General features: G+C 39.7%; 1 protein-coding gene across 1 annotated transcript in view; it reads left to right on the top strand.

The window, feature by feature from the left end:
• The window catches only part of cntn3b (contactin 3b), a 77,039-nt gene that overhangs the window by 44,326 nt on the left and 15,914 nt on the right, over nt 1–16,799 (top strand). Inside the window, exons 5-11 of the mRNA XM_020592993.1 lie at nt 4,676–4,774; nt 7,379–7,582; nt 9,281–9,383; nt 9,695–9,879; nt 10,276–10,412; nt 13,601–13,730; nt 14,316–14,466. Of these exons, the coding sequence (XP_020448649.1) occupies nt 4,676–4,774; nt 7,379–7,582; nt 9,281–9,383; nt 9,695–9,879; nt 10,276–10,412; nt 13,601–13,730; nt 14,316–14,466 (1,009 nt within the window). The remainder of the gene's footprint in view (nt 1–4,675; nt 4,775–7,378; nt 7,583–9,280; nt 9,384–9,694; nt 9,880–10,275; nt 10,413–13,600; nt 13,731–14,315; nt 14,467–16,799) is intronic.

The following is a 16,799-nucleotide window of genomic DNA, read 5'->3' as shown; positions in this document are numbered from 1 at the left end:
TTTAGGGAATCAGCTCATAGTTCCTGAGGAGATAGTCAGCACTAACCTCAGAGCAGACCTTATGTTGTGGTTGGAAGAATGGTGTATTTTGTCTAGTTTACAGTTCCCTGGAAGGATGCTGTAGATACAGATGAGAGGAAGAAACTGAAATACACAGAATTAACCATGGAGGCAAAAGAGTGTAGCTGGAAAGTTAAAGTCTGCCTTGTGGAGGTTGGTTGTAGGGAATTTGTAGCCAAGTCAGCTGACTTGGGTATAAAAGGGCGGAACCTAAGACAGATAATTAGTAATCTAGCTGATAGGGCACCAAAGTCCCGTGAGTAGCTCTGGAGCAGAAGAAAGGTTGGTGAATTAGGTACAAATACAACTCCAAATCAGAAAAAGTTGGGACTGTATGTAAAATCACAATTCAAACTGAAAATAGTGATGTGTAAATCATCTGTGTCCTCTTTTATTTTGAAAAAAATATAGCAGCACATTATTTGATGTGATACATTTTATTGTTTGTTCAAAATAAACACTCACTTCAATTCTGATGCCTGTGGACAGTAAAACATTTACCACAGCATGATGTTGCCATTTCTTTTCATAACACTTAAAAGGATGCTCCTGATTTTGGTGATATTGTGCAGGTGAAAGAAAGTAGATCTAGAGACTTGGTTTATGTGTGATTTAAAGGACATATCCTGATCAAAAATGACTCCAAGATTCGTAACTGTAGTCCTGGAGGCCAGCGCTATGTCATCTAGAGTAATTATATGGTTAGACAGCAGATTTCAGGCCCAAGTACTGTTTTCAGAGTTTAGAAGTAAGAAATTACAGGTCTTCCAGGCCTTTATGTCTTTAAGACATGCTTAAAATTTGACCAACTAATCAGATGCACCTGGCTACATAGATAAATATAACTAAGTATCATCTGCATAGCAATGGAAATTTATGCTGTGGTTCCTAATAATATTGCCTATAAGGCGCATGTAGAAAGTGAAGAGAATTGGACCTAACACAGAGTCCTGTGGAACACCATGACTAACTTTAGTCTGTGTGGACAATCATTATTAACATGAACTAATTGGAATCATTATGATAAATAAGATTTGAACCAACTGAGTGCAGTTCCTTTAATCCCAATAACATGTTCAAGTCTCTGTAATAAGATGATGACAGTGATGTCAAAAACAGCACTGTAATCTATGAGGACACGTATAGAGACAAGTCCTTTGTCTGAGCCTAGGAGGAGATCAGTGGTGACTTTCACCAGTGCAGTTTCTGTACTATGGTGGACTCTAAAACCAGACTGAAAATACTCAAACAAATTATTCATGTACAAGCAGTCATATAATTGCTTGTCAAGGATTTTAGAAATAAAGGGGAGATTGGATGTGGTTCTATAATTAGCTAGAACACCTGGGTCAAGAGAAGGCTCTTTCAGTAGAGGTTTAATTACAGCAGCCTTAAAAGCCTACAGAACATAGCCTGTTAGTAGAGAGAGGTTAACCAGATCTAATATGGACGTGCTGATAAGGGGTAAACATCTTTGAACAGCCTGGTCGGGATGAGGTCTAAGAGACATGTTGATGATTTAGATGAAGCAATTGTTGAGGTAAACTCAGAGAGATCTATGGGAGAGAAGTAGTCTAAATATAAATGAGGTCTTATAGATGTTTTTAAAGCCACTGGACTTGATGGCACATCTGTGAATGTTGTGGGAAGGATTTGATAATTTTTTTCTCTAATACTTGTGATTTTTTTTGTGAAGAAGCTCATGAAGTCATTACTGCTGAGATCTAAGGGAATATTAAGCTCAACAGCACTAATTTTAATTATACATACCATCCCAACCTTTTTCCGATTTTGGGTTGTGGGTAAGTGATTTATAAATGGCAACATATGTAAGTAAGCTAGCATAAGAGGACAGGTTTAGTAAAGGTGGTTTATACATGCAGGAAGCTCAAGGCCTACTTCCTGGCGTTAGCATGAACAAGCTAACATGAAGGCATAGTAGAGGTTTGACTGGTTTGTTGGTGTGTAATACTAACAAAGGGTGATTTCTGATATAATATAAAAGGACACACTAGTCTGGTTAGTTATCTGGTGAGGTATTTGAAATGTTTAGTGGCTAGATCAGCAGTTGAAATGTTTGCTAGTGACAGTGACTTTTTGGTAACAGTTAGCCTGAATTAACCTGAGTAGATGAAGGGTTGTGTTGGGTGTGTGGGTGCAGGCAAAGATGGGGGTGGTTCTGGGACACTGGAACACACTGTTGAACCTTCTCAGTGTCGTGGGCCCAACTCAGCGAAACACCAGTTACTGAGAGGGTGCCCACCTGATGACCCAGTAGACTTGCCTTCACTCCTACATCCACACAAAACTTGTATTAATGTTTGTGATAATATAGTTACAGACTCATTAGAATTGTTAATAATCTTGGGAGAACAGTGTCAGTGGCTGGACAACTGAGTAGACCCTGCTCTCAGAGGTGACTGCCATTACAAGCCACTGCTTAACCTGAGCAAATACAATACAGATGCCGTGTCAAGCCACATATTTACAGTAGACTTGCCTTCACTCCTACATCCACACAAAACTTGTATTAATGTTTGTGATAATATAGTTACAGACTCATTAGAATTGTTAATAATCTTGGGATGACAGCATGGCCTGACACTCTCCTCTTTGGGGCCAAATAACAGGTAAACATCATCTAACTCATACACGGAGCTCCCATATGAATGCTGTTCATGTTGTTTGACATGGGTGGCACCAGGCGTGGCTACTCAGTTTCTGGGGATGGCCAAACCCCTGGCCACCCCTTTGGCTCCACCCATGGCTTAAGACCCAAACAGATCTAAAAGGAAAGTGAGCATAGCTTAGCACAAAGACTAGAAACAGAGGAAAACCACTAGCCTAGCTTTGTCCAAAAATAATACATTTTCATGCAGATAATATGTTTACTGCTTGTGCCTCCTACCCCGGTTAGGCAAAAAATCAATTAAAACTAATTGAACATCTGACTACGTTTGACCCTGTTAGACTTTGTTATAATCATGTTGGCCTGTTCCCAGTTCTCAAGAACTGTTTAGATGAGTACAGTGTAATCATAAGTAAATAAGAAACTGGCCAAAGGTACAAAAACAAATAGTAATAAACCAGAATTTTGTTTAAAATAGTAAACATTCATTGTATTGTAAGGTTAATGGGGCAGGTACAAATATCTTTACTCAAGAACTCTGCTGGACACAATATATAACAGGGAATGTCTCTACAGTGGCGCCATTGCCCAGACCAATCATCTTCAAGCTGTAATGGTTGCTCTCTGTAATCTCTAGTCCAGCCACTCTTACATGGCAGAGACTGATTCTGCTTACAAAGGAATCACTGCTGCTACAGGAAGTTTGGCCTCGAGCTCTCAGAGTTAGAATGTGTGGTCAGTTCCCTCCAGCGAAACCTATTATTCTTCTGCTCAGAGGCCAGAGTAGAGAGAAGTGTATCTCCTCCAGCACTCAGCCCAGCTATGTACATGTCTACTTTTCATGTGCCATTTTGTGCGATCTCAGTCAAGGGCTCATCCTTTCCTCATCCACTAAGTAATTATTAGTAGCTCTCTGATTGCCCCCCGCTGTCTGTGGAAGTGTTGGCGTTATAATTATCAGCTCCTGCTATGCACATGGGTATGTGTAACTTGCGCCTCATAATCATAAATGCCTTTAGGAGATGGACTCTGTATTTACTAAAGCAGCCTGGTAAGATCAGGACATCTCACCTGTCTGTGCTTCAAGTCAGTCATCTCCTCCTTTGGCCTCCTCAATGTTCTGCTGTGACTTGGCTCTGGTTGATTCCACTGCAGTCATCAGAGTTGCTCATTAATCTTACCAACACTCTGTCCCACTTCTCTCCATAATCTTCCTTCTCCTAATTTCCCTTATCGGTCACACTGACTTTCTTTTGTTTGTGTTTAGAAGGCTTACCCTAGGCTGTTAGCCAGAAGGTGCAGGCAGAGTACAGAGCGGACTGCGGCAGCTTCCCTCCATCAGTCATGAAGCCAGAGGTGGTTTATCATCCCAGGTTTAGGTTTTGTCTGCCAGCAACTGCTCATTCATTTGTAGGGGAAAGATTGTGCTGAGAGTATTGATGAGGAAGCTAATGCTTTTAAGTGTAAGATTACACTACATTTAATAATGATGTTACTTATTGCTGCTGGCACTGCAAACTGTCATTTGTCATGCACACTCCCCCATGTTTGTTCAGCCTGTGCAGAGCCTTTCCTCCTCCCCTCACCCCCTCCCTGTTTCATTTTATCACATTTCAGCCTAATCTCTTCCTTGTGCTAAAGTGTAGTGTTTCAGGGTAAACGCCACCAAGTCAGGTCCAGATATTTCATCAGCACCCCAGATGCCTTTGAAAGCATTGGGGGCTGTCAGGAGGTTTCCCTGTGTAATCAGTGATGCCTTATTAAACTCAAAATGTGCTCAAAATGTAACATCACAAACATCTCTCAGTGAATCAGTGAACAGAGTTTGGGAAAGTTCGTCACCTATTTTCAGAAGTATGCTTTTCAAAAAAAGAAATAAACTCGAGAAAATTGACGTTATAAAAACAGCTTTTAGCTGTTCTATATTAAAAAATAACTTTTCTAATAACTAGTCTAATTCTATTTTGATCTTCTTTGACTCATTAGATCTTGATAACTTCAAAATACAAACGGTGAGGAGTGCTGTTAATGTCCGTGAGGGCCAGGGTGTGGTTCTGTTATGTGGACCACCTGCACATTCTGGAGGTAAGTCAACAAATGCCAACACTGTGCCTTTCATTTTTATTTAAACAGAACTCATAGGAATTACCTTCACTCATTTCACCTGGCAACCTTTGATAAAGACTTTCTCCCTTACTCCAAACTTTATCAGTTTTACACACATTTATGTGTACACATGCTAATAATAATCATCATCTAATGTTGTGTTGTGTATATGGAAAAATACTAATCCTTAATCCTGGATGTAATTTTTTGACATTTTCTCCAATCAAAGCTATGTGTTTCTCAAAAAAATCTGAAGGGAATGGTTTGGTGTCTTAAGAAATACATTTATTTGCTTTCTTGCTGAGAAGTAGATGAGAAAACTAATATCACTGTCATGTGTTTGTTAAATAAACTACAGCTATTATAGCAGCCGGTTAGAATTAGCTTATCACAAGAACTAGAAACATGATGAAACAGCCAGACTGACTGTGTTGAAATGTGACATTATCTGCTCTCTGTTGTTATTCCAGCTTCCAGCTGTGTGGTTAAAGTATTGTTCTGTAAACTAGCTCCATCTGTGAAGATTATAAGAGCCACAGGTAGTCATTTCAAACAACCAGCCACCAAGGACCTTTTGTCACAGATGACATCAGAAACAGTGGCTGCTAAACTGAAGTGGACATATTCTTTTGCACGGAGAGAGAGTGGGACAAAGAAAGAGCAAAACCCAGGGTTAACATCAGTTTTGCTTTTTGAGATGGAGAGTGTTAAAAGCAGTCAGAAGACTCAAATTTTATTCAGACGTGGTATTCTTCCTTCTGGATATGTGTTAACTAACAGGTTTGTTTTGGTAACCTTAGTGACCTAAGATAGTCTTGATTTTTCTTTGTATTGAATAAATATGATTTTCATTTGGCAGAAACTCAAACTTTGTGTAACAGTAGTGCTGTGTGTCACATTTGCAGTAACCAGAGTGCTCTACTGGGCTGCAATTTAGCTAACACTAGCGTTGGACCAGAGGTTACCTATTGTACAGGTTGTTGCAACCAGGCATCCATTCATGTTGTAGTTTTTGAAAACAGGGGCAAAGAGTGGTAAGGATTGTTTAGTGGTGCAGTTTTGAGTCCCACTAGACTCTCTAGTGACTGAAAAAAAAATTAGGTAGAGAACCAACTGCTCTTCTGAGAAGGCACAAATATATTCTGCAACTGAGAGGCTAGAGATATGAGTTATACTGCTTAGTGCCACCCCTACACAGAAAACTGAGAACAGGGACAATGGTTACTGCCTAGCTTGTCTCTACCTCTTGATGCAGTAGCTTGCACATTGGAACAACCAATTTTTTTCACAAGGGAGCAGTGTATTGTACAGCTGGTCTATGGGATAATCGGTCAGAGTACTGACTGTGAAATATGGTTTGACAGCTTTCCTCTCTGACATAGGCTTATATGCAGTTGGCTGCTGCAACCATAGCCTTATTGTGTTTTCTCACATTTTTTGAAGTGAATGAAGGTAAAGCAGTGTGAACCTGCTGTCCCTTTCTTTCTTTCTTGCCCTGTTGCTCCCTCTCTGGCTCTCATTCTTTGTCTCCCTGTTTTTCTTTTTATAAAATATCGATGTGCTACGTGCAGTAACCTTGAACTTCACTGAGCTTTATATAACACCTATAAGGCATTCCTTCTGGTTTTCTTTGCGCTTCATTGACTCTGAATGCAAAAGCTTCTTCTTCCATTACCACATTCACTGCTACAGCTCTCAGATATGATAAATTTAATTCAATATTGTCACAAAAAACTGATACTGCTATACTGTGTGACTTTTGTATTTCAACAGAGACATTTGCTACTTAAAGGGCTTTTTGTGCACAAGTCCCTTTTTAATTGTACAGTATAAATGCTCTTGTGTTGTATTCCTAATCTTTCCTTGAGTTACGGTTGCTTAGCAAAATTCTATCACTGCTCATTACAGCCACATGGTGAAAACATTGGTTATGCTGACTCTGAACTATGTGTCTCCTGCTTGCCTACTCAGAAGGAGCTTTGCGCCCAGCTTGGACGTTAGATCCCATTCATATATACCTTTTGCCTCTAAGCCCCTCATCTTCAAAGTGATAGATTACATAGAGCATCTCCTCACTCTTCCAAATCTGTGCAGTTTGTGCTTCTCAAAATGACACAGTAATTCATCATAGCAGTTCTCTCCTTTCTTTAGGTAGACCTGCTGCTTGTAAAGGGGCATCACAACACAATCCTACTTCCAAAAATCAGTCTATCATCCCTCACTCCTTCTATCCATTCATTCATGCCATAAACTAAGTTACTTTTGGACTTGGGGAATGGAGGCCATGTGTCAGGGATGGGCCACTGGGCTTTAATACATTTTTTTCACTTCCTTTCCTTAGGTCTCTCATTTCTTCGGCACTGATAGCTATTACATTTGCCATGTCTTGCTATCTCTTCCCTAGAAAACTGAGAAAAGGGGAGGGAAATGACATGCTAACAGTGGGGTATGTTTTTTTCATTTGAGCCATCCCAGCCATAGAGGACGATGTACCTACTGTAATGTATGTGGAATTAGTCATCCGCAGCAGGAGATGATTGCACTACTGCTGCACTAAGTTTAATTGTCATTGTTCTGTTCTAGATCTGACATTTGCATGGATCTTCAATGAATACCCGTACTTTGTCCAACAAGACAGCCGTCGCTTCATCTCTCAAGAGACTGGGAGCCTGTACATCGCCAAAGTGGAGCCATCAGATGTAGGAAACTACACTTGTGTGGTGAACAACACGGTCACGAAGGAGAAAGTGCTCAGCTCTCCTACACCACTGGTGCTCAGAAATGATGGTAAGTGCCTTAAAATTCTTGGAGCCTGTTGGGTAATCCCATTGTCCACTAATGTACAGTCATATAAGTTTACCTTTATATCATTCATCACTCCTTGTATAAATAAATGTGAGCCTGGTATTGGAAATAACTTATTTATGTTTCCATCCATGGTTGTGAGTGGTCATTAACCAGCAAGCATCAGTTTGGTGTTTCATCTTAGAGCTTAGAGCTGAGTTAAAAGTCTTTCAGAGAAAATTTGGAATATTGGTGGTTTTAATTAAGGTGTCAAGCTTAAAGTTATGGCATGATGTGGGTAAAATTTGGACTAGGACATGCTGACAGCTCCATTCAGCTGCTGTCTGTAATTTACATTTGAAAACTGTCGAGCTACCTGTCTGAGATTGACATGAGGCAACCTAGAGTGTTTATGTGCAAGAATAGTGGAAACAGATTTGCCACAGTTTATTTTTTTATAATCAGCATAAAAATACAACCCAGACCTTATTCTGTTAAAATGGCACTGAGTTGATACAAGATGTTTCTTCTTCCATGCTGAGAGCATAGTATCGGAAGCTCAAATGAAAGTTAAATAGCTAAAGCCACTGGCATGTCATTATATCCAGTGAAATCAGTAGCCGCTGACTTAACCTTTCATTTAAGAATGCTTACTAAAATATTGTTAATTATCACCAAATAATTGTTGCAGTTGCCGTTGTGTTTTTCTTCTCAGTCGCACAATGCGATCAGCACTGGAATTCTGTTCTCCTAAAAAGCACCTTTCAAAAAAGGGTTTATGTTGTAAATAATGGTTTAATAAAAATGATTTAACACTTTAAAAAGTTTTATAGATCAGTCTCATTCTTAAAAACTTTTGGGTTACCAGGCTGTGAATAATCTCTTTGGCTGATTTTCTTTCCCCTTCTCCAGCAGGATACGTAAATCATTTGTTACCATTATTTGTTACTTAAGCCATTCATTACAAAAGGGTGTCTTTTTAGAACATGGTAAAGTGTTGTTATTGCAGTCTTTAAGTGTGATCCTCCATCCAGCCATTATCCATTATTCAAATCAAGCCAGTGCTTGGTAGCATAAAATGCCAGAGCTTTCATGGGTTGAGTTATAGCTGGATTTACTGCCATGTTGCATCAGTCGTAAACGTTTTTATACATGAAAATGTCACACATCATTACTAATTAAACACTGAGATAGTAAAGATATGAATTATGTTAAAGGAGATGCATTTCCATATTCTGCATGTTTTGTGTTTAAAATGGCCACAGTTATTACAGCTTTGCAGAGTTTTTAGTGACCTTTCATCTGAAAGCATGTGAATGACCCCAGATCAGCTCTTGCTCTCAGACAGTGGGATTGTAAGTGGTAATAGCAAAGGGCATACTGGTATGTCTGTGAAGAAGTCTTTGACCCAGTATAGTGATGTGAATATAAATAAAGTCATAAATGAAGTCACACTGCCACAGGAGATAAATCTCTACTAAGGAAGACTTCTCCCTGATGTGTTCTCTGAATCTTTTATAAGCTACCTCTGATTTTTTTTCAACTTTACCAGCCCTTCAGCAGTCACTTTTGCTCCATATGTATGGTTTTGCCTTAGCAATCCCAGCATGTTACTGTGCTGCCTTTCAGCAAACCTTTGTGCAATGTATGCTGTTAATCATTAACGTAAAAAACTTTTCATCTATTGTCTGCCTTTTGTAGGAGTAATGGGTGAGTATGAACCCAAAATAGAAGTTCATTTCCCCGATTCAGTTCCAGCCGCGAAGGAATCAATGGTGAAACTGGAATGCTTCGCTTTGGGAAAGTAAGTCAGCCCCACTGTGTGTGTGTGACATAAGCTGTAGGCTCATTCATGCATGAATTAGTGGTACTCAGGATGATTAAAGGATGCACAAGCGTAACATTACTCATTCTCAGATTCATTAGTCCAAAGGAGAGCAAGAAAAGAGAGCAGATATCAAAGTTCTAAGAGCATCTGAAATCTGAGAAATCACAGTCTGGGAACAGTAATTCACAAGGCTTTTGCTTCAAGTACCGTTCTTCTGTGCTTAACTACACTTTGATCAAAGCCACTGACAGTTGCCATCATGGGAACTTTTTGTTCCTCTTTTGCAGCCCTGTTCCAGAAATAAGCTGGAGGAGAACCAGCGGTGTCCCTTTCCCCAGCAAAGTCAAAATGAAGAATTCAAACGCTGTCCTTGAAATTTCTAATTTCCAGCAGGAAGACGCAGGGACCTATGAATGTATGGCAGAGAATCGAAGAGGCAAAAATGCTGTGCGGGGTCGTATTTCATTCCATGGTTAGTGAACAATTTCAAATTGAATGATAGTGAACACAAGGAGATTTGACTGGTAACCACACGTATTTGTGCAGGAAGCATGCAGATGACCAGCAGCTTGACTTTTACAGTACTTGTTTGACAGAAAACATATTTGTCTGTAACCTGTGGGGCATAATATTGCTGTGAAATTACAGAATAAGCTATGGATCCTGGCTGTAAAAGTAAAAAGTCAGTATTCATATCTGTTTACCAACCTCCATTTTTCATTATAATTTTAATTCACTTGTTCAGTTTAAACTTTGATGATTTAACACAGGGTTGATAGCTTTATGTTCTGGAATACCTCTCTTTACTAATCTACTGCTTGTATAATTAAAACATGTTTGAAAAGGTAATCCTCTCATTTATTCCAAGCTAAACCTCGCTGGCTGCAGACAATGACAGACACAGCTTTGTCCATCGAGGAAAACCTCTTTTGGGAGTGTAAGGCCTATGGAAAGCCTAAACCATCCTTCAGCTGGCTGAAGAATGGCGAGCAACTGGTGGCTGAGGTATGGAGATCTGTTTGATTTCTCATTGTAATGCAGACAGGAGAATTAAAGGAAAACTCTAAATAAAGGAACATATTAGATATGGTTCAAGGAGTATGGAAATGGTGTGAATCATATGCTGTGGCTCTCTGCACGGCTCCTATTTATCAAGCATCACAGAGTAGGAAATCACTCCTAGCTGCAGGCCCACACTACAGTATTTTATAATCTTAACTGATTTTTAAAACATGAGAGATCACAGCCATAACAACAGCTTTAACAGACCCTTTCACATTTTAATCTTAAGAGCACACACACACACACACATCTGTGGTCAAGAGGCAGGACCACAGATGGTTTCAGAGACAGGGACCAGGCATCCTACAGAAACTTAGGTGATCAAACATGACTTCAGAACAAAACAAACATGGGGGTGGACATTTCAAGCAGCAGCGCATGAGTGTGCTAGAGAAAAAAAAGAAGAGGAAAAAAACAACTTGTGGATGAAGCCTTGGCTGAGAAGCCGAAATAAACACGGGTTACACATTTTGCAGCACGAGCCGGAAAAAGGTGAAGAAATGAAGAGGCTAGTGCAAGCTAATGCTACGAGCAGTTGTGACACCTCCTGGCCAGCTCGTTGTTATTGGCTGTAACGGGCATATGGTCAGGATTCAATCGCTGTTGCCCCCACACTACAGGATTCCAAGTCATAAATATCAAACATGCTTGATACTTATGATTCCGGGGCCTCTGATCCTGTCAAGGCATAACAATTAGGTCGTTCAACACCTTACACCACAGGATCATTTGGCCCGAGAATCACTTTGGAGCAGCCTCACATCAGGGAATGCCCCCACAATTGTCAGGAGCGGCAAATTGGGCTTATCCTGTAGTGTGGAGCCGTCTTAAGAGCATTGTTAAATTAAAAAGTCACCACCTATCACCACCAACATGTATGTAACTGGTTAGGAACTGCCAGAGAGTATGTGCAGATTCTTTGGGAGGAGAGATATTTTGCTCACACGTTATGACACTGAGCTCATGAAAAGATACAATATGAAAAGAGTTGACTAGTACACCTGCTGTCTCCACAGAAAGCAAGCTCATTAAAGCTTTACTTTGTTGTTTAATATTCACTGGAAAGGTGCAGCTTTGCAAAAGTGGTGATTTGTTACAACCAACAAGTTCAGCCATAATAAATCAAGCTTTGATTGATCTTACAGTTGCACTGATACTGTGATACACAGATTTCTTCCGAACACAGTGTAGAAGCAAAAAAAAAAAAAAAAAAAAGGGCAGCTGTGTTTATGCAAATTGCTAGATTTACTAGATTTGTTGGATGGCATACACATTAGAATCATTGCCCCGAGCAACGACAAGGACACTTAGCTTATCATAGCATTAACACTCAAGTGGGAGAGAATTATATGATCTTCCATTTAGTGGCCAAATGGAAGGATCCTCGGCGAGTGTGGACTAAAACTTTTATTTGAAAACAGGCATGCTCACCCTGTATACACAGCTTTATTATAAGGATTTAGAAAAACATGGGCTAGTGCTAATGAGGATGATTTCATGCAGCTGGGTGACCAATATGAGTGCCTTTCCAATAAATGTAGTCTATAAACTACAGAAATAAAAGTGGTATAAAGCATCTTTTTGTTATCAGGTTTTTGCCTGTACACAGTAAAGCCTTCACTGCATAAATGGTGCTGATTTGTGGATTTCGGTTGCCTAAAACTACAAACCTCAATTGTCAGAAAAATTACAACACATCTATTTAATGTCTACTTTGTGACTCTGAGTGTCATAAAACAGTGGTATCACTGAGTTCTCCTCCCTGAAAATGAGAGTTGGATTCTGTTAAGTCCTACTCTGAGGTCTGTAAGAGTGTTTTTAATCTAACTTTCAGGATGATTCCTATGAGTGATTCTGAGATGCTTGATAAATGAAGGCCCGGATTTCAATCCGACTTAACATGTAGGATATTTTGCATTGCTTGTTAGACAGCACTTTCCCTCACCATCATTATCAAAAAACCAAATAAAGAAATATCTTTTACAACTATAGTGTACATTCTCTACATCTGGATCAAAAAAGAAAAATAAGCTATTTATAAATTTGTCTGGATACAGTAAATGCATGTTCTGTATCAGAATTGGCTATTGATGGCTAGGATCAGTCTCCCATTTATCTTCCACTTGCTATTGGCAGAACTAGTGTAAAATAAAAGCTGAAATATCAGAACTTATCAGTATGTCATATGTCTGTGGATACATTATCTAGATAATGGCATTGAACCTACAGGACTTGGCTTTTACACTGGGTATGAATAAGTGTCCCCTGCTGCAATTGGCTCCCATTATGCATAAACTTTTAATAACCCATGTACAGTTTTTATATTGGCTGTTCAGGGCAAATAAACAGATCCAAAAGAAAAATAATATCAACTCAAAAAGCATGATACTTCATTTCCCACAATCCCTTCAGTATCATCTTTCTGTGAATGCCCATGTGTATCAAACTCCACACTTCATTTTTTTCTTAAGGTTGTTCAAACCCCAAAAGACATCCTCAGGTATTTGTTAAACTTGGCGAGACTCACAGAAGTGGTGATTATTATCAGTCCTCATGATAACTAAACAGACCTTTTGTGTAAAAATCAGTGGAGTGCACCTTTAAATTAGCAGCCAGAGCAAAAAAGTGCAAAAATATAATATTTTGTAGAGTATTGGTCACTCCAAAGGTTAGCTGTGTTTATGTGATAAAAAAAAACATTAATATATTGTGTTTTACTAAGCCTTACTGACCATATGCACTGTACGAAGCCACTCCTATTTCACTGAGGATCTCTGACTGGCTGAGTTAAAAACCACTCTAACTCATCATCCAGATTGTGTGATCATTTTTCCAACTAAACAACTACAGAAAATAAATGACTTTTTAATATACTGCTGGTGCTATTGTCAACATTTCTTCTGTGTATCTGAGCTGCAGGTTAGCTGTTTTCAGCACTGCCTCCTCATCTCTTCCCCCATTTCCAAGCTGAACATACGTAGAATGCCACAAGGCTCTTCAGGGTTTCTTCTCTTTCTCCTCTCCTGCTGTCTTCCTCCCTTCATAGTGCACCAGTAATTGCTGCTGTGCCTTTGGACATAATACACTGGCCTTGCAAGGGATATGCAGAACTGTTTCTCTTTCCTCCGCAGGGCCGAGTACAAATCGAAAACGGGGCCCTTTCCATAGCTGTGCTAAACCTGTCAGATTCCGGGATGTATCAGTGTGCGGCTGAAAACAAACATGGCATTATTTATTCCAGTGCCCAACTAATGGTGTTAGGTAAGATTGCCTCCCTCCCTCTGCTTTTATCCTGCTTATCTGCTTGTGCGTTTGATCATCTCCTAAGGTAAAAATCAGCAGCCTGCTGTCACTCTCCTTAGTAATCAGTCTGCTGTCTCATTTGATGTCACTATGGGCTCTGTCAGAAAAAAATATGAATCTGATGGGTGTCTCATTTTACTTTCAGTCCTTTCTTGATATTGATTTGGATATTACAATGCACTGCTTTATGGCAGTGTGTATGCTTTATCATGTAGATGAGTATTGATTCATTTGCAGAGCTTTGATGACTTCTATCTGACTGACTTGTTGAAAAATTCTGTTCTGTGCTGATATATGTGAGGACACTTGGGGGTCCAAATGATAGCTGACAAAATGTGATTATGAGCATAGATAATAGCTGTAACCTCTGCGGGTTGGAGGCATTATAAGACTGGATGTTGTGTGTATCTGTGTAGTTGAAGGGTGGGGTGGCAGATGGGTCCACAGTCGATTTCAGTTCAGCACAGTCGATCTGAAAAACTTCAGGATGCCTATATGTTTTAATCTTATATCCTTTCTCCCCCCCACCCACACACCACACAGCTTCACCTCCCAGTTTCTCCAAAAGTCCGCTGAGGACCTTCCTAAAAGCTCGCTCAGGCAGCAACGTCACTCTTGAATGCAAGCCTCAGGCCTCTCCCCCAGCAATTAGCCTGTGGAAGAAAGGGAATGAGATCCTGCAGAGAACTGAAAGGTAGGATAAAAGTCCAAATGCATATTCCTTGCAGCTTTCATTCATATTCATTGCAAATGGACTTGTTTGAATTGTGTATCTGGCATTTGTGCAGATGCATAGAAGGAAAGGCTAATGAGGACAATGGGAGCAAGTCACCCACCAGGAAAATTGCACATTGCTAATATACTGTGTGCACACTGATGTGCAACTGGCTTGCTTTGAGGGATGAAGATGCTACATGTTCACATCAACGCTGCATGCATTAAATATTTAAAAAGACAAAAAGTCTATCTGATTTTAGATAGAGAAAGTAAAACTGAAGCTGTTGCACCTACTGAGGAAAAATGTTCTACTTTATCATGAGCAGAATTTCATTCATTCATTCATGAAAGAAGCTGCAAAGACAAAAGCTTTGAGCAGAAATGTCTCACTAGACCAGAAACTCCAAACACAAACACAAAGCAGAAAAGACCGAACTTCAAGCGACACTTACAGCAACATAAAGAGGTGCTTAATTTAGTTTGTTGTGCTTCTCTGTCTGATTTTATATCGACTACAGCAGAAGCTGAATTTGAGCTACTGAACAGACTTCACACAATACTAAAGAACTGATTAAAGATGGAGAAGTCCAAAAGAAAATCTGAGGCAAGAAATGACACATTTGAGCAATCCATTTGCAGACTTCTCATCATCCCGATTAGAGGGAGAAGAAAAGCTTTGGCGGTGACTGTATCTTGCTGCGAGTCAGCACATGCACATTAAATATTTCTATAGCATGCACACACACACACCCACACACACAACAAGACAGACTGAATAAGAACAATTCAAACACAGACATCCCAGCACACTGAAAAATGCTTAACTGTGTGCTGTTTGAATTGCTCCCATGCTGCAAATTCAAAAGGAGGTGTGAGAGAGAACAATATGAGCAAAGCAACTTGTCAAAACAGCACTGAAATGCCTTAGTTGGCTTCAGATGGAGAGCTACAGCTCCAAGTGCAGAAAATTGGTAAAATTCCCCAGCTGACTGACATTTGGCACACTGTATGTAAAGTCCACACACCCTTTCAAGGTGCACAGCACTGGATATATGCTCACTGGATGGGAGATGTTTACTCATATATGCAGTCATGCTGTAAATTGGAACAGTGTTTAACACGTGTTAACAATTTGTCACTAAAAATCCCATTGGTTCAAGTTAGTTTGGCCCAAATTATGAAAAGCATACAGTACTGTACAGTATGTTCACAATTACCCCTTGTGGTGTCTAGTCATTTAGATAGTGTTTGTTTAATTTAGAGCTATCAGTCTCTGAGCTATTCGCCTCCATCCCACTGTCCCTTGTTAGTTTTGATGATCTACAGAATACACTGTCAGCAGTTTTCTTCTGGACTATTTCTCTGAGCTCCAGTGAAAACAGTTTACAGTGAGGAATGTAATTTAGACATCGTTTCTGGAAAGACACATCACTATTAAATTATTTTCTATGTAGTTTGTCAATTCTTTGAGAGCCATAATCAAATTCTGATCACCTTCATTCCACTGGACACAGAGGCAGAATTCTGAGAAGCAGGAATCTGGCCAAAAACCGGGCAAAACAAAATCACAAATGTCTGTTCCACTTCAGGCAAGTGTGAAAATATGTTGCTTTCTTTTTATTTACAGCAAGACTGTAAAGCATTTGAAAGAAAATTCTGACACATGGCTGAGACTTTGATTCATTAGTGATAAAACACACCCTTGCTCAGTTCAATACACCCAGGCATTTTACTGATGCAGCCTATGACCAAGCACGGTGACACACTGGCTGGCTTTGGTCTGGTATTACCAAGTATGTCAGCGTTTAATGCTGTTTTCAAAAGATGGCTATTAGCAAAACAACAAGCCAACAATTATATCCTGTTCACTATTATTCACTTTAACTTCATTCAGCTATATTAATGAGAGGACAGGTTTTTAATCTTTATCACTCATGTATGTTTATTTCCTGCAATTTTTTGATGAATTCTCTTGAACATCGTTGATTTTTCTAAACTTTTCAATGCACTCTTTTCCAGGGCATTGCTTGTACTTATGCAGCGCTGTACTCTGTTATGTGTTTGAGCATGTCTTGGGCTTTTTATTAAATCAGTGACCTCCCAGCATGATAATGGATCCTTTCTGACCTTAGCCACAAAAAGCCTGTAAAGCACATTTGTTTTATTCCTGGAGTTATTCAGCAGTGCTGTTTGTAAATTATTACTTCATTCAGTACTGTGTCCATGAGGTTAGCTTACCACTGAGCTGGGGTGTGGGGTCACCGTTCCTGCTGCTAACCTACCTCAAGGAACTTTGTCAGTAGGGAGCTT

This window comes from Monopterus albus, unplaced genomic scaffold (assembly GCF_001952655.1).
Source record: "Monopterus albus unplaced genomic scaffold, M_albus_1.0 scaffold18.1, whole genome shotgun sequence".
Taxonomy (NCBI): Eukaryota; Metazoa; Chordata; class Actinopteri; order Synbranchiformes; family Synbranchidae; genus Monopterus; species Monopterus albus.
This window is presented reverse-complemented; position numbering and strand designations above follow the sequence as displayed.